This window comes from Mytilus californianus, unplaced genomic scaffold (assembly GCF_021869535.1).
Source record: "Mytilus californianus isolate M0D057914Y unplaced genomic scaffold, xbMytCali1.0.p SCAF_8, whole genome shotgun sequence".
Classification (NCBI taxonomy): Eukaryota; Metazoa; Mollusca; class Bivalvia; order Mytilida; family Mytilidae; genus Mytilus; species Mytilus californianus.
In genome coordinates this window covers 37,138,898-37,162,564 of record NW_026262734.1, presented here as the reverse complement: position 1 = coordinate 37,162,564, position 23,667 = coordinate 37,138,898, and the positions used below count along the sequence as shown (strand labels likewise).

Sequence of the window (23,667 nt, the reverse complement as noted above, 5' to 3'; positions counted from 1 at the left end):
ATGGGTTTAGTTATTTTGTGAAACTCATCTTATATGATTTATATATTTATGAAACTGCTCATTGACCAGAGGGTAACCTTTGTTTACCAAAGAAGAAAGAATTGTACAACATTTATTTAAATCAAATCTCAAGGTCAAGGTCGTACAGTATAAGTATATTAAGATGACCTAATGTTGTTTGGTCTCCCTCCTTGTGTAATAATTGAAAAAGATATCAATCTCATTTGAGTAGGATTATAAAACTTGATTACCATAGTACATCTTTCATTGTCTATGACAATCACATGTGTACACCGTCGAATAAACTTCCTTTGCAAATATATAAATAAAGCATAAATCAGGGTCATTTTTCAATTGTCTGATCTAGTATGATTATCTTTTACCTCAAGAAGAATTCCTATTGTTAGCATGATGTATAAGAAATACTCAGAGCCAAAGTGGACTAATTCAGGCTAAAGTGTTCGGCAATCAACATACGAATGGGTTGACAAGTTTGAATGTAGGTTTGGTATCTTTTTCTTTTCTTCGACAAGGATGATTTTGTACAGCATAAATATACAAAATTGTCTTGAGTTTTTACAATATTTAAACCCGATTCAAATAGTGTTGCTGATGTTTTATTTCTTCATTTTCATAAATCAAGGGTAGTCTATAACATAATCATCATTTTTTAAATGGTTTATCAGATATTTTGGCTGACGATCCCTTGAATTTTATCAGTTATAAGATTAAAAAAAAATGATTTCATTGTGCATTCAGTCCGAAGAACATAAATCTATGATGCAGAATTTTTTTAGTGAAAATGACAATAACCCATGACAAGATGTCAATTCTTATGGGACATTTTGAAAGAAAGCGCTTAATGTCAACGCCTGTGAACAGTGTAAATTGTTTAGTGACAGTCATATACCTGTATATTGTACAAGTCAAATTGTCTTATCAGTGCAATATGGGGGAAAAAGCAATAACCATCCAGACAAAATCTTAACTGAACATACAAAAAATGACAGATTCAGCACAACGAGAGATAATATGTAAATATGCAAATTAATATATATATATATATATTAGGACGCAACCGTTGATCGAGCTTACCAACTGTTATTTTGTTCCTTTTAATGCCCCACTTACGAAAGTAGAGGGGCAAAATGTGTTTCGGTCTGTGCGTCTGTCCGTTCGTTCGTTCGTCCGTCTGTCCCGCTTCATGTTAAAGTTTTTGGTTACGGTAGTCTTTTTTGAACTTGAAGTCCAATCAACTTGTAACTAAGTACAAATGTTTTCTATAATATGATCTTTCTCATTTTAATGCCAAATTAGAGTTGTAACGATGAGACAAAATTGCAAGAGTTCCATTTTGGAGGACGCATTCTACTTCATCGACATCACCTATAATACCTGAACGGAGCACCCATTTCAGAAAACTTAACGTCTTACAAGAGCATTCAATCGGATTTCCACGAAGAAAAACACTTGCAGGTTTTATTATGTCAAGTTTAGCGATATTGTCATCGCTAAGACACGAAAATTTATTGTATTTTAAACTGATTTGTTCAATAGTATTCGGTTTTGACGGGAAGTTTCGTAGTGATTGTAAGTTGTTTTTATCCAATATTATAAAAATCTTTTGTCTAAAAGGATGATGGAACAAGCCATCTGGTAATGAATGTATGATATTCTGCATCAGATCAATATGATGGAGATCTAAATTCATCTTAAAGAAATCTGAGGCAGTTTCAAGGGAGTTCAACCCGATTCCAAGTTTTGCATCTTGTGCAATGAAAGTAACCAGTTAAGGTAAATGCGAGAGACGATGTTCACTCAATAATTTGCAGTTAAATCCTGACATATCTAAATACTCTAAGTTTTCAATGCCATTAACCGTACCATTACAATCTTGGACTGTCACGTTAGCCATATTTAAAACTTTTAAATTTGACCCGTTGATAATAGTTAGATTAGCAATTCTCCTACTGTTATATGATTTAACGTGCGAATGGAGGTCCAACTGTTTTTATAGTTTTTGGCAAGCAAAACGAGTAAGATACGTCATTTTTGGTGGATCGTTTTACTCTATTGTCTTTATCTACTTCGTGTGGAATTCTGATTATTTTCAAATGTTTAAATGCACACAATGCAAGCTAATATCCATCTTTTCTATCGAACAGTAAATTATCGGACAAATTTAATTCTTCTAAACAATTCTCCTTATATCCATATCTCAAAAAAGGATTGAACTTTACACCAAGTATACTATCACCCACCAAATTCAACTTTTGTAGACATATTTGTTCAAGTACTGCAAAGTGAGAATGGCCCAATACAAATCCGTTTCTATGAGGATTTCCAGGAACGCTTATTTCCGTCATATTTCTACCCTTGAAAATCTTCAAAGAACTAAATATGTTGCTTATTACGTCGTACGTAGCACGAGCGGTGTGTATTGCTATCCCTAGCGTTTTTAAATACGGAAAAAATATGAACGTGTTTGGTGCTAGTGAAATCACAAAATCAAGCAATAATGTTTCTATTTAAAGACACTTTAGGTTTTGAAATGAATTATCTGCATATGTTTGTCCAGGCAGTCCTAACATTTCAAGGTTCTGTAGGTTTGATAAATTACAAAGACATTTATCTATTTGGTATGGTCCATTTTTAACTTGACCAATGATTTTACTCGAGATATTTCGGATTGAAAAAATGTATAATTATCGTAAAAATGATTTTTTTTATAACTAGTTCCTGAAGAGAAATTAAACCTTGAAAAATATTCACATTAAATAATTTTGAAGTTAATAAGTTACTTCTAAGGTTGAGAATGGAAAGTTCGACTAGTCCATCGAAAGCTCCCCGTTCAATCAACCTCAGCCGATTATAAGATAGATCTATGTTTTTTAATATTTTTGATTTCTGGAAAGACCATGCAGGAACTACGTGTAAAAGATTTCCTCGGAGATTTAGATCTGTTGTAGAATTTTGCAGAACATCAGGCATTGCTGTTAAATTTTTCCTGGAACAATCTATATGGTTGACGATCTCAGCATTCATTTTAATGTGTGTTATCTTCAATAACCCTGTATAAAAATAGATTAAAGTAAACATTAAAATATCATACAAATAAAGAAAAAAAAAACTTATAGGGTTATTGGATTTTAAAAAAGGAGTTTTTAAATTACATGTAATAAAATTATGGAAAGTAGGGGTTAGTAGGGAAATTTTTTTAATGGCACAACATGGATAAAACCAGAGGATTCCGAATATCTGGCAAAATTCAAAAACAAGAGAAACGAACACCCTTAACAATTTTTCAAATCTGAAATACCATCATTTACCTTTGAATGTTCGTCAATTACATTACATGAAATGAGAGAACGCTATGCATTTGACTTAACTTAAAACTAGGAATATATGTATCTATCGCAAGGAAGCATTTTCAAAACGATAATCTCTGATAAAGAAATCCGCCAATGGAATGTGTGATGTACGGCAAATTGACCCGGCTTATTATACTCATGTTATTGAAATCTATATTTATCAAGTTGTTTTTGAATTGTCATATTCAATTGATATAATTTGATAGAATAACACAAGACTATATTCAAATGACGTGAATTGAATTTTAAAATTTTACCTGCACTTATAATCGATGTCAACATAACAATTTAACGAGTTCAACATAACAAATTTGAACTTCTCTTCTATTTATGTTAAACACCCCAGTTTTCTGTTTTTTGTATTTTGATTGCCTCTTTTTCTGTAAACTTTCTGTAATATTTGTTACTTTGGCCCCTTTTATAAGTATTATATCCCCATTATTCTGTATTCAGTAAACCTCTATTCAGACTTTTATCATATTATGTAATAACATATTGACAGCAAAACGTTATACATTAACATCGATATCGCACTTTTTAGGTATAATTTCTAATAGAACAAAACTACTTACCTACTTGCAGGATAACAGTTCAGATTACTAGGAAAACTTTAGGCATCGCCTCTTTGATATATGAACAGGTTTAGAAAACCTTTTCGAACGTCGCAATAAAATTAACAGGTATGCACTAAGATCAGGAACATTTCAATTGTAAAAGCTCGGAATAACTTCCAGAATAATAATTATTTAAATAACGGAGGTGCGGGATATACTTAAATGTTGCCAATTATATGGCTCACTAATTTCTTAAGAAACTGTACAGGATTAAAATGTGAATGTAAAGATCATAAAAACATCCGAATATCTTAAAGATGAAAAAACAGAAATATCGATGACGATTAATTAGATTAATAAAAAAGGTAAAAACAATTTCCTCTGCATCAATGTGACAACAAAATTTATTTTAAAAAGTCATATATATTTACTAAAACTCACAGTAAATCCGATTTATGAGTGTACGGAAAAGTTTTCACAACAATTTTTTTGAATATCTGAATATCAAATTAAACTAAACAAAGATGTTATAAGTAAATAAGATAGAAACCAATTCTATTTTTTTTCATATCTTTCGATGGAAACTTCACGACAACATGTAAAATTTAAAAATTTGTATCACATTTCACTATTCCAGTAACAACTATATTAATTCATGTTGAACATGTTGAATGTCCTGGGTGTTACTTATAACAGCATTCTGCTTTTCCACTGATATATACATTGTGCTCTTCTGACTTAATAGTCATTGAATATGTGCACACCTAATTACCATCTGTGATCAACACAAAATATGACCACGGAGAATAGGTGCCAATGAGACAACTCTGCATCCAATTAACAATGTGTAAAAAGTAAACCATTATAGGTCAAAGAACGGCTTTCAAAGCTCACACCGAACAGCAAGCTATAAAGGACTCTAAAATGACTAGGGTTATTTTAAATAGGAAAAACCCGAGAAACGAGAAATACTTATGAACCACATCACTAAACGACAACATCTAAAAAAACAGGTATTGTTGTACACTATCTATAGACACTATGTACATATTGCTATAATACAAAGACTATTGATATATCTACAGACACACCATCTATATATTACTATAGCAAAAATGAAGACATTATTCACATTTGAAAAAACCTCACCAGACAGACCATATTTGAGAGATTGCTTTCTACAATTTACAAGAGTTGTCGTTATTGCTGTCCTCGTCTCATAGGAAGTGCATTTACTGGAGAGAAAAAACTACATTACCGTTATCAGCAATTGCACTCCAATTTGTTTTTGAATTTGTCTTTGAAGTTCATCATGGATTGTGACCTGTTGTTCCATCGTTTGCTATGAACAAATCTGTTGTTTATCCTAAGTATCTTATATCTAAAAAAAACAACAGATAACAATGAATTCTTTAACATTAAAAAAATAAAGGCAACATTAGTGTATATAAACTAAAACCGAAGGAAACAAGAGGAAAAAAAGGAACAAAAAGTGAATTAACAAAAATACCGAACTCCCAGGAAAATTCGTAACAGAGAAATGCACTAACAAATAATATAAAAGTCGTTACCACATGTCAACCGCAGAATAGCAACAACATCTTCCATCGACGAGCACAGGACATAACTAACAGTGACGTAATTTTTGTAACGAATATGTAATCTTAAAATTCATACAATTATTTCACAATACTTGTCCATCAAGTCCATCAAACTTCAAAAATAAATTCCATTAAAACAACACAAGATACACTGCCTGGTAGAATGTTCAACAGTGTCACGTTATATTACAAAAAAATCTACAAAATAAATACAACACATTTGAATACTGTACTATATAACAACTTGATTACAAATATTTCTGTAGAAAAAAAAACAAACTTGTCTTTGATAACTAAAAATCGTGCAATTAGCTTATATACTGACCGCCAAACCGGTTAAAGGCAATAGTTATACAACTTATACAAAATCCCAATAATATAAAATTAATCTTTATCTTTAGATCAGAGACAGAGATGTGAATAATAACAGGTGACTGTACGGAATTTAACAAAAATGATTATAATTGAGAAGGGTGTGAAGCATTATAGATGTACGAAGCACAAAAACAATAAACTCACATACCTGTAGTGTCAATTTAAGAGGTTTTCAAAGCTGAATTTTAACTAATGAATAAAGCATATTAAACTAGGATAGAGCAATGTGGAAACATTCGGAATTGGGAAAATGTTATAAACAGGATAGAGACAAAATTAGCACAAAAAAATGAAGAAAATAAAAAAAAATTGGGAACTGAAATATAAAGAATAGAGAATAACGGTAAAAATTAAAGAAAAAAGGGAAAAGAGAAAAGTGGTTTCAATGACAAAAAATGAAGGACCCCACCAATCCTCCGCACAACCAGGAAGTTCCAATTTTAGAAATATATTTAAATATAAATACTTCCTGTATCATGATGTCCTATCGTGTTACAATTACTTTCAATATCGAGACAAATTAATTTGGTCATATACAAAGCTCAAATATTTTAAATACAATGTAAAAGCGAAACCATCTAGACATCTATTAAAATCTGACATAGTTCCTTAATCGTGATGGTATATTTAAGTTACAGATGATTGCGGTAGATAACGGTAAGAAAATTTAAATAGTGTCATTCATAAAGCATTGAATATGCATACGTAAATAAGTAATATATTGTAAAGAAGGTCAATCTTCCTCAATGATATTTAACTGTTTTCTTCATGTTCTTATGAGAAAACTCAATCATTTATGGTCTTTAGGGTGTTACTGTATGTGCATAATGCACATTCGATCACCACATAAATCTAATCATTAAAGGAACATGTCCTCGTCATTTTTAATTCATGTCGACCCTAAAAAATATCAAATTCTAATGTAAAATGTACAGTTGACACTTCATATAGATTCTCTTGAAACAACTGCCAATCATCTTTTTTTTCCATATCAAAATGCTGTTTCTCACCCGTGTCTTTACTTTGAAATTAGTTCGATCATAAACATACAAATCGAACGACTATTTTGGTATCTTAAAACAAGTAATTTGAGACACAGACACATCGTATCTCAGGATATTTATTTGATACATGTATGTGCCAACGCATATCATCATAAACACATGTTAAATTTCTGCAGATAACAACAGACATATACACTGGATATTAACATGAGTAAATGTATATGCGTTTAAGTATCTACTATGGTTGTCTCTAGTTCCCTGGCAACATTTACCCGTTTTTTCATAGATAAGTAGACACGAGGGGAAAGGGGTAGACTTCGGGTATCCATTTCCTTATTTAAAAATTAAAATTGAGATATACATACACAATGAAATGAAGTGAAACTGTAATTGATGACCACTGCCTTTGGAGTGTCAGTGGTATTTTGTCATTCCCTGTAGCTAGTATGATGTGAAAACTATGGAATAATATACAAAAAGCTTTGGTGTGCTGTAATTGGTGTAACAATCTCACTAATGCAGATTTTAATTTCCTGTATCATATGTATTTAATTTATAATATCTCAGGTCAATATATTGTTCTCATGACAGGTCTTTGTTTAATCAATGATAATTGTATGTTTATTTAGCAAATGACTCTCGTGAGCCTTAATACATACATGGTGATTCAAATATATCTAAAAATAAAACATTGTTGACCTTGTACTTCCGCTGTTAATGTTTCACAACAATAGTAATAATTTGTTTCACTCTATACAGAACTTCTTTAATTATCTTTTAAAAGCAGAATTACTGTGTTTTGCCGACAGTGATATACCAATGTTCTTTTTGCTTGATAATGCAAAAATGAACAGAGGTATACATAAGTGGTAAGTAGACTTACATCATATTTTTATATGAAGTGATAAAATGACTAAAGATGAAACGGGTGGGATATTGAAAAAGCCATATAATATTCTCTGTTTATCTTATCTTTGATCATAGGCCGTTCTTTTAAGGTTGTCAATTGCATTACAAAACACATTTTTCTTACAAATTACTTTTATATAGAAAAAGTAAAATAACAAAAATACCGAACTCTGAGGCAAATTCAAAACGGAAAGTCCCTAATCAAATGGCAAACACTATCACAAACAATGGATAACAACTGTCATATTCCGGACTAGGTACAGGCATTTTCTTATGTTGAAAATGGTGGATTAAAAATGGTTCTATAGCTAGCTAAACCTCTTACTTACATGTATGACAATCGCATCAAATTCCATTATAAGACCATCGTGTATTATTTTTGAAGTTGATACGGAATATTTATCAAAACGCCTTGGTATTGGTATATTGCTACTAAGGTGGGGGAAATTGATAATTTCAAAATGGAAAGAACATCATCAATATATCTGAATGCGATATTAAATGATCTGGCTTCTTTTTTCTTCTTGTTCTTGAAAAAGATTTTGAAGGTACTTAGACTCATATGAAAATAAGAAGAGATCGACAAGGAGAGGCGCACAGTTCGGGCCCATAGGAATGCCGTGAATTTGTTGAAAAAGAGACGATTTGCGACCAAATTGTTTTAAATCAAACGAATACCCAAATCTCCCAAATTTTATTGTTTTGATAACTTTTTGAATCTATGTAGATGAAACAATAATAATGTAGTACATTAGTTAAACGAAAAGTTTTATTTGTTATCGCAAAAACAAATTTGGTTTATTCTTCGTATTTGACCATCATGAGAAAAAGGAAAATTTTAAGGTTTTGCAGTTGACAATGTTTTCCTCTGTTTATAAATGATGCACACGAATTATATTACATATAAACATTGAGAATGCATACATTAAATTAATAATATTCATATGATTGTGAATTTTCACTAGAAATGTTAAAATCTATTTCAATTAACGTTTTTAGTTCTCAATTTCCTGACATATATAAAACTTTGCAATTAATACATTTATGAAGTGACATTGAATTATTTCAACGGATATGTGTATATTTTATAAGGAAATAAAAAATAATTGAAACCAAATAAAAAAAATTGAAAAAAGATGAAAGAATAAATCTCATATGACGTTCAACTCAACTTTTTTTTTCTGATTTTTGAACGTTTGTTTGATCAAGAAAATGAAACATTGTGGAAACACTTTTTTGTTGAAGATCATTAGGCTCAACTATAAAATGCCTTTTGATTTTTTTTTAATTATATGCATATATAAAAAAAGAGATTGGTAAGAATTCTTTCAGTTGTAACCCATTGTGTTATTTAAAAGAAACTGTTTTAAATATATTTTCATTAACTTTAAATCTTTATAATCAAAGATTACATGGATAAAGTAGATAAGGAGATAAAAAAATGTCCCCGATGTACAATTTTATTTGAGTTGATACAAAAATATACATATACTTTTTGAACATATAGAACTAATTTGTCAGATCTGTTTTTAGTTAACAATTTATTTACTGAATAAATGCCTGAAAATCGTTACCTTTATCATGTGTAGAGACTATAAATACTATGTTCATCCCACTCTTGTGAAATATTTGTCCAACATATTTTCAAGTTCTGATTTAAATTTAATATATTTCGCCTCTTCTCTTAAGCCCAGCATGCCAATAGAAAGCAGACATAAATTAAAAAGAAGGAAGCATGTTGGCAGTGGCAATAGATATTCGAATTTCAATAGAAATAAATTAGGAATATTATTTTAGTTAAGACTCACTTTGTTGATTACTAATTAAATTGAACTTTAATTTTTCTATATTACTTAAACATATGATTTATTAAAAAAGTATAATGATTACATAGATAAAATTGTTCACAATACGTTGTAATATATGAAATTATATTATGTCCTTCCATCCATCCTTCAATATACAAACCTTAAGTTTTACACTTCAGTTATCATACAAACACACCTACTAGTAATTTATTGGTTTATTAAATCTTCTTTCAAAAAGTTATTAATGACGAGAATAAAACAAAACAAACGGTACATGTGAACAGTTTATTGTGGTCAGAACTACGACATAGAAATACAACTGAGAAAGACAATTGATATTGACATTTTGTTGATTAATTCATTGTATAGAATAGAAAACGTTAGTCCTAAATTATTTTTAGAATGACATTTTGTAGAAGATGGATGAAGCAAGGTGTTTGGAGAGGCTAGTTGAACAGAGGTCTCACAGAATATCATATACAAGACTTTTGTCATTGGAAAAAGGCCCTGCAAAACCAACACGTCCTAAAAGGAAATGGAAAAATAGGAAACCGGAGACTTTAGAGGTAAAAAAGGACTCGTCAGATTGCATTGTTCAAGATGTAAGCCAAAGATCAGACAAGAGTCTTCAAAGTATTGAAACTGAAAGTATGGAATATAATACAAGTTCAGAAGGTGAATCAGACGATTGGAGTGATGCATCTGATGATGACAGTGGGGAAAATGATACTGATATTGACGCAGATAGTGAAATAAACATTAATACATTTGATGAGCTGAGTAATAAAAATGAAGAATTTCGTGCTAAGGACACTGATAGTAATTGCAGTTCACTACATCAAACAAGAGCACCAAGTAAAAAGCAAAAGAGAAAAAGACGTTTTAAAAGAAAAATGTACTGGAATAATCATTATCCATTACCTTATATAGATGATAACTTAGAGCTTAGTGGTGTAAAGGAGGATATACACGAGAGCGATCTTAGTGTTAGAAAAAAGGTTCCAAGTCTTGCAGAACTTTGTCTCATGAGCTCTAAAGGATTGGTTTCAGAAAGTAATACATTGTGTAAGGCATGCAGAAAAATGTATCGTGACATTTTTACAGAAACAACTTTTCACAAAAATCAGTTAAAATGGTTATTTTATGTTTTGTCTTGTTTAGAACAAGAGGAAGAAAATCAAGTTAATGGCATCAAGTATAAACCGATCACCAGATGGGTTCATCATATTGACAAAGATGGTCTGAGTGATAAAAAAGTGTTTCTTCAATGAGAAACATTTGGAACACCGAATTATATATGAAAAGATATGCAAATACTTTGATACAACCGTTTTATTGCTGGGGTGACAACTATAACAGTTATTCACATGTAACATCGACTGTATGCCTTCCAAATTATTGTCTATCTTCAGTTTTCACAAATCGAGATGTTGATAACAGTTACGTGAGCAGTTTGCTTGGACTGTCAGGTAAAACTATTACTGTACATTGGATATCAAAATGTGTTTTATATAATTGAAATCAAATTTGGATGATCTGCCTGCTAAAGGTAGAGTGTTTAAATTAGATAGATATTGGTTTGTCAAAATTCAGAAATGAAGCACAGATACCAAACTAAAAACAAATAATTCACATTGTTTCAACAGTGTTCAATGCTATATTCTGTTTAATTGATAACCATATTTGCTTCATTGTAAGACCGTACGTTGTGTACAACCTTATGACGAAAAACCCATCTAAAGAATTTTCACTCCCTGTAAATTTATACGATTTAAAGGGTAAATTCTAATAAAAACAGATATGTGTGACTATATCTATTAGAGCTTAGAAACGGGGAAATAGGTTCATTTCTGGTATCAAGACTGTAGGACATATGGTTATGTGTTTGAAAATTTTGGTAGTATTCCGCGTCATAACTTGTTTGAATTTCTTAATTTATGTTTAGTATTTAAAATATTGCATTAAGTTGAGAACAAAAATGATTCTATTCATCCTTGAGTGATGTAAAAACTGGTACTTTTTCAGCACATTTTAATTTATGAGAATGACAAACATTGAATTGTTCCCAATGACTCCAATAACTTCATGTTGACCTCATTAATTATAAAAGAAATTCTACAGTAAATTATGTTTTATTCTAATGCAGTTTTTTGTATCAATGTTTCTGATGGGATGAAAATCAGCGTAAAATTCTCTATCTCTCTGCATGTAAGTTAGGGAGGCCGACATGTTGAATTCCGGAATATATTGACATGCTATTTCTTGAATAATACGCAAAACACTCACATTTTACACATTGAAATATTCTTTTTTATCAAATTTATTTCATTTTGAGGCCAATAAGAAGCCAGTAAACGACCTGTGTTTACGTTTTACATCGACAGCATGCATATGACGTCACGTGGTTTAGGTGCCAAAGAAGATATCATCATTCGCGGAATTTTTGCACCGAAATAATGACTAAAATTGATGATTTGTTTATTTTTCATTATAATAGAGATAACGCGTCGCCACGTGAACTCAATTTGCGACTGTAAAACTACCGAAGAATGTCTGCATAGTTTCAATTAAAATAGAGTTATTTCTTAATTTTAGTATTTGCCACAGCCATAGATTCTATGATACCTGCATCTTATATTGAACCAAAAAGATACAGTACATTGAAAGGCAGAGTGAAGCATATCCTTCAGAAAAGGTATGTAATAATAAAAATAATGACTTTGCTAATTTTTGCATAAGTAAACAGAAATTATATCTTAACTTTTGAACAAGAATCCCGCTTCATATGATACTTATATCTTTCGACTTGGGGCTTTATTTCTAAACTGCTCAATCAATCAATAATACCTTGTAGATTTCCAGTTGGAACCAAAGTCTGTTTTGATATAGCCATGCCGTATGTTTATTGGGCCAGAGGAGAATTAAAACTTGCTACAGATCATTTCTTGGCTCTAGTGCAGACAGAAAGGAGAGGTAAACTAGAGGCTGATGATTACAATGACATTCGAGTAGAGACCTATAAAAACAAAGCAAAATAAAGCAAAATGACAGGCCATAGTCTACGAACCCTACATACTAAGTTAAAGTCCGAACAACATTCACAAAACGGAGGATGATTTCAGATGATCCGGACGTGTAAGGCATATAATGTTCAATATATATCACCCGTCGTGTTGAGTTCAAATTGTTAGTTGAAGTCTTATTCAGTAATGTCAAAACCAAAGAAAGATGGTGGTTGAAGGGGCCAATTATCTTGGGAACATAAAATGTTAGACATGTAGAATATTCATGATTTTTTGTTTAATATCCATTGCATGAGATATGTTATTATGTCGGTTTTCTGAATGAAAAACAGTTATAAATTTAGTGAAGTTCAGCGCGCAGGCCGCCTGGTGGTCGGGCGGTCGGCTGCCTAGGGTTTCCGTTCAATAGCTTATGAACCTTTTTACAATTGCTTTTCAAATTTTTAAATGTTGACAAAATGGAGGTCAAGTTCGATATTGACGATTTTCACTTTTCCGTTTAGGAGTTATGGTCCTTGATATATTGGAAAAATGCACTTTATGTCCTTTCCGTTCAATGACTACTTATTCTTCCTACCAATGGATTTTGAATTATTATATGTTGTTACTGATGACAAAATTGTGGTCAATATTAATATTGACGTATTACATCTTTTATCGTTCAGGAGATATGGTCTTTGGTCATTTTAAAAAAAATATATTTGTTGTTTGTATGCAATAATTTATAAACCGCTAAACCAATGCTCTTAAAGTTTTAACATCCTGTTACTGATTACAAAATTGTGGTCAAGTTTGCATTTTTAAATTTCAATGTTGCCGTTCAGGAGTTGTGGTTCTGATAGATTGGTAAATTTGCATAGAAATTGACAGGTAGAACAAGCCCGAAAGGGTCTTTCAAAATAAAGAAAACACAGTTTGACAGTTCATTCCTTGTTCTAACTTTGGTTCCTTTTTTCATACAAGATAAACAAGTTTTCAGATTCGGGTTCATATTCAAAATAAATAATGCTGTTTTTATAAGTATTTTTATCTACAAAAGGTAAAATACAAAAATAATATGTGTGTGTAATGTGTCCTTTTTAAAATCTTTTTTAGTGTGTAATGTGTCCTTTTTAAAATCTTTTTTATCTCTATTGTAATAATACTATGTTTAAATGACCATATTAGGTCAAGTATATCCAATTACACATGTTAAGACTTCATTGTGGCATCATGTGTTAAGTTTTTGTACTTTAAAAAAACCTCTGAAGCGCTTTCCTTGATTTTTCAGGCACGCTCAAAGCAGAATATTTAAAAGCAAAGTAACGGATGCAGATCTTTATGACAAAACAAGAACTAAAACAAAATCTCATTATTCTATCATTTTTGTACTTTTAGGGGCCAATTAATTTCCCTTTTCACATCTCTTCATTGGTTTAATTTATAATTTATATGCGAAAATCAACAGAGAGATGTCGAGTTTTTGTTGGAATAATTAGGATATCATCCATTGTCGTTTGCTTTATAGTTCTAGAAAAATAAGAATCTCATCCATGACGTTTGCTTTTTGGCAAAATGATTCAATAAACTTACGTTTTGGTGCAAAATAATCGACAAGCCTTATTTTATCTAATTTCATAGGTGTACATTGGTGTAAATATTTCAATTTAATCTGAGAAAAGAAAATAGTTTGGTTTTTATTTAATTCGGAACTATAAAATGATTTAAAATAGACTTTTATTGAACTGTAAATCTCTGATGAACTTTATCAGATATAATTAAGCCACACAAAAGCGTAAATGTATTGCCGCTTAAATAAATATATATTTTTTTCTCTTAACATGGTATTACCTACTTAATTTGATGCGATATCTTTATAAGGAAGTAATAGCCATTTCACTAGCTTTATTGACGGTGAATTATTTAAAATTATCAAATTTTGTCATTTACATTTGTTGCTGGAACATTCAAGTATGACAAGTTGACACCTTTTTTATGTTATAGTTTACTTAGTCTTTTAGTTTTTTATGTTGTGTCTACTGTACTATTATTTGTCTGTTTGTCTTTTTATTTTTAGCCATGGCGTTGTCAGTTTATTTTCAATCTATGAGTTTGACTGTCCCTCTGGTATCTGTCGTCCCTCTTTTACAGTAAATTTGGTTTCAAACTGGAGGAAAGTACTCATCAGATATAAGTATCTCACACACATCATTTTATGAGAATGAAAGAAGAAACACTTTCCTGTTACAGAACCATTAAAAATATAATCCCGTATATGATGTTTCAAACTGGAGGAAGGTTCCCATCTGCATACATGTATTTAATTTAAGACACACCAGTTTATGAGATTGATATAATAAACATTATCTCGTTACAGAATTAACAACTTATACTATTGTTTAAAGGGACATAAATTCAGAAAATGCTCAATATGAAAATTTCCAGTTTTTCAATTGTTTCTGCAGAAAGGTGACTTTTAATCCTACAGTATGATAGTTACGTAAATTCTGAATGGACTATTGAACTGTATCAGAATAATCTGAATGGAAGATTTTATAAATAAATAAATGTATCAAATAACCTATTTTAGTTCCACATAAGTTCCAAAATTAGCGACCGTCGTGTAGATGTAACGAGTGAATGTTCCTAATTATTTCTAGAAACAGTGGTATTCTTGTACCAGTGGGAACACGTAAGTTTTTTAAAAATAATGTAGCGACCAAACCTTTTCGAATTCTATTTTTCTCGTGGATGTCCCAACTGATACAAAAATACCAGTGTTTCTAGAAATATTTCGGAACATTTCATATATTTTTTTAATAAATTAGTTGTCTGGATAAAGAAAAACTACACGGCTTTGTCCTTGAAATGTTATCTTTGTAGTCAATTGTTTTATGTGTTAATGGTATCTCTCTTATATCAGTTTTGATATTTGTAGGGAGAATTAAAGCATTGTATTTAAATGAATTAGCCCGAATGCATGCTCAAGTGGGCGAAGGAGATCAAGCTGCTAGATTTTACAGAATGGCTAGTGATGAGGCGCAGGAAAAATTCAGGGATTGTACAGCAGCAGACCAGATAAGTGGTCAGACACAGATGTTATTGGCCAACCTGAATGATCAGGGGTAGGTAGTGACATGTCAGACATTTCAGTTGTTAATCTGATTGATAACGGGTGAATATTCAGACTCAGACACAGATATAATTTCCCAACCTAAATGATTAGGTGTAGTCATCAGCCAAAGATGTAAACGGGTAATGAACACACATAGTGCAAAGTAGAAAGTGGTCAGTCATCAACTGGCAAATCTGAATGATCAGAAGCAGCTATAGGTAGTGGTCAGGAACAAAAGTTATTCGCCAATTGAAAATAAACCTCATTAGGTAGGTCAACATTTCATGGCTAATCTGATGACCGGCGGTGAATAGCCAGTCACACAATGTTAGAGGCAAATCTCTAATAAATGCAATAGGTAATGATGTGGTTTATAAACATTAGCGGTTGGTCTTTCAATAAAATTGTTTTTAAGAAAAACGAAAATAAAAATCTTTTACAATGTTATTCTTACAAGTTTTCATCTTTGAAATATTCCTGATGTAAATGAACTGTATTATGGTAGAAATGGCCTAAAAACAAACCACAACATAAATCGAAATTTATTATTGAAGTAAGGGATTTTTGATACAAGGCAAAAGTTCCATAATTTTAATCCCCGTTATTTTCCAAGAAATTTGGTTCATACATATTCATGATAGCATACGATTTCATGTTTGTCCTTTGTGTGATATGTTTCTAAATGCAAAATTATCTGTTCCAAATAATTGTGGCATGCTGGTTATTTTGGAATGATAACAAACCAAGTTCAAATCCAGAATACATATGTGATTTAATGGAATTTTATTAATTTATAGCATTACTGGACACAATTTGAGAAACAATTCAATAAACAGCATTTAACTTTTTACAAAATGTTTTGATTAATTTGAATATGTGGCTGTGTTTTATATCACGTCTGCTTCAATTTCAGTTTAGATATGTCAGTAATTGGATATTTATTTTTGATTTCTGAATTTTGTTTGGTTACTGTCTAATTGTTTTATGTTTAATGTCTACATTTCTTCCGATTTTGTTTTTTTAAGGATTTTGAACGAAGAGAAAGCAAGAAAGTCAAAAAGTTGCTGGAATAGTATAATATCCTCTCCCTATTTCCACGAAGAGGGAAGTGAACGTGCCTCTATCGAAGCGATGTTGTGTTTCCATGGTAACTGGTGGACAGGTAACATTAATCTTTTTAAATCTTTAAAACTGCTAGGAAAGAATCCCACTCGAACAAGTGTAAGAGGCCGAATTGAGCTTACAGTGAGGTGCTTGTGTTTTCTCTGCGCTTGAGATATCACTGAGAACCTGATTTGAAGAACTGCAATAACAGTATTGAGCATTCTCATTTTGGTTTTGTCAAGTAAATGAAGTGATTTTAATGTCCTGAATTTATATATTATATCAATTTATTGCCATGCCATATATATTTTAAATTAAAATTATATAACATAAAATCAAGATATATTTATCAATTTGCATTGTACCAACTATACAAATAATGGGAGTCTTTAGAGAAGCTTGGTGAAGAATATGTATGTAGCTTAAATCAAATCGTACATCCGCCTTTATATATTGATATGGATAGTTGAAGGATTAAAACAAACTTTGATACAATACAAGTTCAAAAGTTTTACAGAAAAAAATAATGAAAAGTTCTGTTAGGATATATTATGCATACAGCCTCACTTCCCTTAAACCATGTACAATTTCTATCAGTGAATATATTCTACAAGTATTGTTATGACTATCTTTGACCAACAGAATATTAGAGTTTCACATCTTATATTTACTTAAATTTATATATTAAGAATGGCTCGTCGCAATCTGACCAAAATGGTATGATGGCATACATCTTAAGTAGATTGGATTTAGAAATGTAACTTAAGTTGTTCCTGTCTTAAATATTTTTAACATGTTTAACCCTGCATCATTCTCTATGTGCCTGTCCCATGTCAGGAGCCTGCAATTCAGTGCTTGTCGTTTGTTGCTGTGTATCATATTTGTTTTTCGTTCATTGTTTTGTACAAAGATATGGTCGTTAGTTTTCTCATTGAATATTGTTTGACATTTCAGAGCCTTTAATAACTTACAATGCGGTGTGGGTTTTGATGATTGTTGACGGCCGTACGGTGTCATATTGTTGGTTACTTCTATGTCATTTGGTCTTTCTTGGACAGTTGTCTAATTGGCAATCATACTAAATCTTCTTATTTTCATATTGTCTAAACTTTGTCCCGAAAAACGTTTTTCTATTTAAGAAATGCTCAGTTTGCTCATGTTTAAGTATTTAATTATTCTAATAACCGATAATTTACGATTTGGTTATGTCTGATTGCTAAATATGAGATTATTATCAAACCAATATTCCAGGATGCCTAATCACTTGATTTTCTTATCAACGTGTATTATAGGAGTAACACGACGGATCATCCCCCGTTGTTGTTGGGGTTTGTGTTGCTCAGTCTTTAGTTTTCAATGTTGTGTTTTGTGTACTATTGTTTGTGTATTAGTCCTTTTCTTTTTTAGACATGGCGTTATCTGTTTATTATCGACATATGAGTTTGAATGTCCCTCTGGTATCTTTCGCCCCTCCTTTATGCTACAAGTGGCGCAGACTCTGGTTACCCTCCAGAACACCTTTCCGTGTTTGTCATGGTGATATCAGTATCTCTTTGACTTATGAGTATTGTTATCTATGTATATTCCATCTCTTATGTACCCATTTTCGTCATGGAAAATGTCAAAACAAATTGAACCTTATTCATGTTATAATATGGAGAAAAAAGCTGGACTATTATAAGTTGATGCAAGTTTCCTTGTAGTATTGTAGGTGGCTATGTTAAAATTCAAATTAAAAAAAACTGTATTTACAGGTGAAAATTTGTCATGGTTACAAGTTGCTGCTGATTGTTTGAAAGAATTGGTAAAGTCTTATCCTGACCTACACTATCATTTGGCTTGTGTTTATGGCTTTATGGGAAGTTTTATTGAAGCAGAAGCTTACATTAAGATGTTAGTCATAATTTGTTAAACATGTAACATAATGCATTAATAATACATAAGAAAAGAGCATATTTTATACATAGCTAATAATTAGTCTAGAAAAACTTGTGTACATATAGACGTTGATGTATTACAATTTTTATTGACAGTCCAGATTTTTCAAACCCCTTTTTATGTTTGATATTAAACCACAGTAATAAGTCGATCGTTTTTATTCACTGAACAGAGAAGTGGTCACATTTAAATTTGTTCCCGGCACATATCTAGGTTTAAGTAAGAGTAAGATTTTGTCATGTAGAAGTGTCCACTTCGGTTCAAATCTTTTTGATTTTCTATTAACATTTGATTTAGCACTTAAAACAATTCAACTTCTCTTTTTGGACTACCTCAATTGCAGATGTTACATGTAGTAAAACCGTAAATATAGAAAAATTTAATGAAGTCAAACTTTGGTTTATTTGGAACATTAGATTCATTTCTCCAACATTTGAATTACCAAAAACAGTCAATTATTTTTCTTGGCAGATCTCTGATATTTGCTGGTTAATTATTCAATTGCTTTCAGTTTTAGGACTAGGAACTAATCATATCTCAACATTTTGTAAAGACACCAGATCCCTGTTAATCTATGTCGTAGGCCCTAGAAGTCGTTTATTTTGTTTTCTTCGATGAATTACTGCCCTGTTGATATATATCCAACGTCTTCTTCAACAATAATGTAAATTTTGATAATGATAAGTAGATCGTTTGGATTAGCATTAGATATTATAATTAACCAAAATTAACCCATATAATAGTTAACGATCAAGACAACTATATTCAATAGAGGATCCGTTTTGTTACTAATAAGTTGGAAGGTCAATACAAAATTATAGGCATTTGAAACACTTTGTGCTCACATGGGACTGCTTTCAGTTTGGGTAAGATTTTACTAAACATAAAAAAAAGGAATAAATGATTAAGTTGTATTATTCATTGCTATTTCTTTGGTGACAGTGTTTGTTTGAAATAAAAACAAAATAAAGAAATGTGATATGATAACATATGAAGCAATATTTCTCAAAAGATCAAATGACTAAGATGTATACAGTTATAAGGCACAGTACGGTTTTAAACAATAAGCGAAACCAATACCGTTTCAAAGAAGCAAGTAAAATTGTGAATGAATTCAAAAGAGAAAACCTACGGATTGATTTATGTTAAAAACAATAACCTAATATAGATATGTCAGATAACAACCACTAATTACCACTAAATAATAGGCTTCTGTCATGAAATATGAACGGATAGAATGTTATGAAATTTAACATTTTTGTTAGCACTTAATCCATCCCTAAACTGGTGGTGCAACAGCATAACATAAGAACAAACTGTTTGAAACATTTTGGGAGGGCTTGCCTCATCGGATTAAGGTGATTGTTCATGAGTATTCAAAATAAATAATTTGAATGTTTAAGCTGCGGTTTGTTATTTCATCTTTTACTTATTTGCAGGAGTGACTATCACTTGCCATATTGTAATACAATTCCAAATGATATAAAAATTTCCGCTGCAATGAGAAACTGGGGATGTTTAACCTCATTCAACACAAGAGCAATTCCTCACTTGAAGATCATGTGGAGGACACAGTTATGCCATCCGTCATATGTCAGTGAAAGGTAACGCAAGCTAGTAACATACTTATGACAAAAACATACTATATATGTGCTGAATTTCATTGATTGAGAACTCTATATTATTATAGAGTCTGCATGGTTTGAACAAATTTTTGATGCAAGCCTATTAAAAATATTGTTTGTTCAATACATTATTTAGAGATTCGCCTATGTCCTCGAAGTCAACGAAAGTAGTATCCCACAATTAATACTGAATCAACATTGGTATATTTCTCTGAAATTATACAGAAAATTGTATTACTTGGATAGCTTAGTTTGTTCTTAATCCTTAATTTGTGTAGGCTAAAACATACACGTGTAACACCTTTAGTTCCAGTTAATTATTAATCTGAAAATACAAAACTGTGTAAAGTGATTGAATTTATTATCTGTTTACACATAGTAGTGTCTTGTTTTTGAAGGGGTTAACCATTCGTTGTTAAAACTATTCTGATTCAAACAAAATATGATTAATTTGATTTTATTTGTTATCCAACTAACTGAGGTGTTAAAGAAAATGATCGCCATTCCCTTGTCGACGTGTTTCTTTAATCGTATGAAGTGGATTTCATCATGTTCATTATAAAGCTTCTTTTGACGATTTAAACAAAACTAGCATAAACCTCAAAAATCACGTATTGCGTTATGTAGATGATGTTATTTCAATAATAATTCAAAGTTTTATGACTATGTTGAACGTGTCTATCATACCGAACTTTAAATATGGATACGATAGATATACACTATATTCCTCCCCAATCTTGACTTACCTCTAAACACTGATGATAAGGGTCGGTTTAGAATAAATCTTTAAGACAAAAGAGATGATTTCAGCTTCCTAATAATGAACTTTTATTTACCACTCATCAATTCTTTATGTTACTCCTGGCTGTTTAACAAAAACGTAATGTACAGAATGTTATCAAGTATCCTTGAATATCATATAAGAGCATTTAAAAGTAAAAATGTTACACACAATATGTCATGAAATTTACAAAACATTATTTTTTGTTAAACCGTTAATAATATTATTTGTTACAATCTATTTAATAAAAGACAATGCGGTTTACTGTTTCTGGTATTTGTTGTTTCCTTTTTATTATTTTGAATACAAGTTGTTTGGAAATGTTGGATATTAATAGAAAATTAATCGGTCGTGAGATTCATTTCAAAAAAAGTAAAATCACAAAAATACTGAACTCCTAGGAAAATTCAAAACGGAAAGTCCCTATTCAAATGGCAAAATCAAAGGATAAAACACATCAAACGAATGGACAACAACTGTCATATTCCTGACTTGGTACAGGCATTTTCAAATGTAGAAAATGGTGGATTGAACCTGGTTTTATAGCGCTAAACCTCTCACTTGTACGACAGTTGCAGCAAATTCCATTATATTGACAACGATGCGTGAACAAAATGTCACAAATAAGGGTACAATAACAACACGAACCCCACCAAAACCTGGGGTTGATTTCCGGTGCTCCAGAAGGGTAAGCAGATCCTGCTCCACATGTGGCACCCGTCGTGTTGCTCATGTTATTACAAAGCCGATAAATACAATGTAGTCTAATATGGTAGGTCACATTCCTGAAAAAGGGAACGGGATTGTTGTTACGACATAAGGAACATAACCGATATCATCTGTACAACGGATATTTCAAAACGGTCAACCAACTCGTGATTGCGTCCGTACAATTTACGAAGTGATGATTTCAACTTCACCATCAAGAACTCTTGGTTTAAAAATGAAAAGGTCACATTTGGGAAGCTGAAATAATCTCTTTTGTCGTAGGTCACATTCCTGAAAAGTCAAATTTTACCCCAATTTAGCTACTCGTAACATTTATATTTGTAAACATTACCAATAAACTAAACTCATATAAATAAAGTTGCACAAAAAATGTATATCATAATATATTAACTTAATTTTTTGTTGTTGACGATACCCCCCTTTTTCTTGCCGAAACAAAAATTTTTATATTTCACTTACATACATACATAACTTGCATACACACATGCATGCATACAAACATACATATGAATACATGCAATGACATAAATACATACGATAATTTTTCACCTCTGTTCTCGGACTGTGAACAACAAATTTATTTATCTAAAAAAACAAGAATTTGTCCATAGTACACGGATGCCCAACTCGCACTATCATTTTCATTGTTTATTGGACCGTGAAGTTGGGGTAAAAACTCAAAGCTGGCATTAAATTTGAAAGATCATATCATAAGGAACATGAATACTAAGTTTCCAGTTGATTGGACTTCACTTCATCAAAAACTACCTTGACCAAAAACTTTAACCTGGAGTGGGACAGGCGGACGAACGAACGAACAAACGAACAGACGGACGGACGGACGAAAGGACGGACGCACAGACCAGAATCATAATGGGTTGCTACTATCGTAGGTGGAGCATAACAATATTTCCGTACTTATAACAACAAAATTATCATATTCAAATTTACCTGTGTACGTTATTTTATTTAACGCCATTTTGTCCCAGGTAAGAGTTGTCTTTTTTTAAATTATCTGCAACGTTTTCATAAATATTGTATTTATATTGTATCATACATCAAACTTATTTCTCCAGTGTATGTTTACTTGCTTTTGTTCACTATATTTGGTGTGTGGAATGATTGAAAGGCGTACAATTTTAAAAAATAAACAAAATTGTTATTACAGGGACGTGAACATGATGAACATTTGTTCAGTATAACGTTAAGTAAAAACTGAAGTTCAAGTTTTACATTAGTAATGCGTGAATGTTTTCAATTTGAATTATCTATATAACATTTGTATACATACTTTTCTACATAAGAAAATACCTGTACCAATTCAGAAATATGACAGTTATTAACCATTCGTTTGATGTGAATTTTCAAACCATACATTTTCTGTATCCTACTTTTAACAATAAAGAAAATGTGATATGAAAATATTAAAGCTGGAAATACAACAGTAAAGTTACAAGCATAATCTGTGGTATTATTCTATTTTTCTTAACGTTTCAGCAAGTATGGAATGGAGGTAGATTTTTGTCCTCGTAACTTAAATTTTCGTCTTAATCAAGAAGGCTGTGTCACAGGAGATATGCAAATGTGTTTACCACCAATCAGAGCGGTGTGTTTAAATCCATATACTGGGTATGTAATATTTCTAAATTTAATTTACTCTGACTTGCAATGAATGTTGAAGAATTAAAAGATATATCTGTTGATCTATCGACGGCATGCAATGACTATGTATACTACATATAAGAAGTTAA

The 23,667-nt window shown here is 31.2% G+C and overlaps 2 protein-coding genes and 1 long non-coding RNA gene across 16 annotated transcripts in view; 2 read left to right on the top strand and 1 right to left on the bottom strand.

The window, feature by feature from the left end:
• The window catches only part of LOC127711413 (transient receptor potential cation channel subfamily M member-like 2), a 550,384-nt gene that overhangs the window by 413,828 nt on the left and 112,889 nt on the right, over window positions 1–23,667 (top strand). The gene's annotated exons all lie outside the window — the stretch shown is intronic.
• Window positions 602–4,088, bottom strand: LOC127711422 (uncharacterized). Its single transcript, XR_007986693.1, has 2 exons — window positions 3,944–4,088; window positions 602–3,071 (listed from the first exon to the last, which is right to left on the bottom strand). It is a non-coding gene; the product is annotated as an uncharacterized LOC127711422 (long non-coding RNA).
• Window positions 6,425–23,667, top strand: part of LOC127711415 (uncharacterized) — a 39,381-nt gene continuing 22,138 nt past the window's right edge. Inside the window, exons 1-9 of one of the 2 annotated variants that reach the window (XM_052217456.1) lie at window positions 6,425–6,558; window positions 10,039–11,091; window positions 12,218–12,317; window positions 12,477–12,595; window positions 15,563–15,749; window positions 16,765–16,901; window positions 18,598–18,736; window positions 20,221–20,385; window positions 23,414–23,545. In XM_052217456.1, coding sequence (XP_052073416.1) covers window positions 10,890–11,091; window positions 12,218–12,317; window positions 12,477–12,595; window positions 15,563–15,749; window positions 16,765–16,901; window positions 18,598–18,736; window positions 20,221–20,385; window positions 23,414–23,545 — 1,181 coding nt within the window. In that variant the 5' untranslated portion in view covers window positions 6,425–6,558; window positions 10,039–10,889. Of the gene's footprint in view, window positions 6,559–7,664; window positions 7,775–10,023; window positions 11,092–12,217; window positions 12,318–12,476; window positions 12,596–15,562; window positions 15,750–16,764; window positions 16,902–18,597; window positions 18,737–20,220; window positions 20,386–23,413; window positions 23,546–23,667 lie in introns of those variants that run through there. The other variant, XM_052217455.1, reaches the window with a different exon arrangement.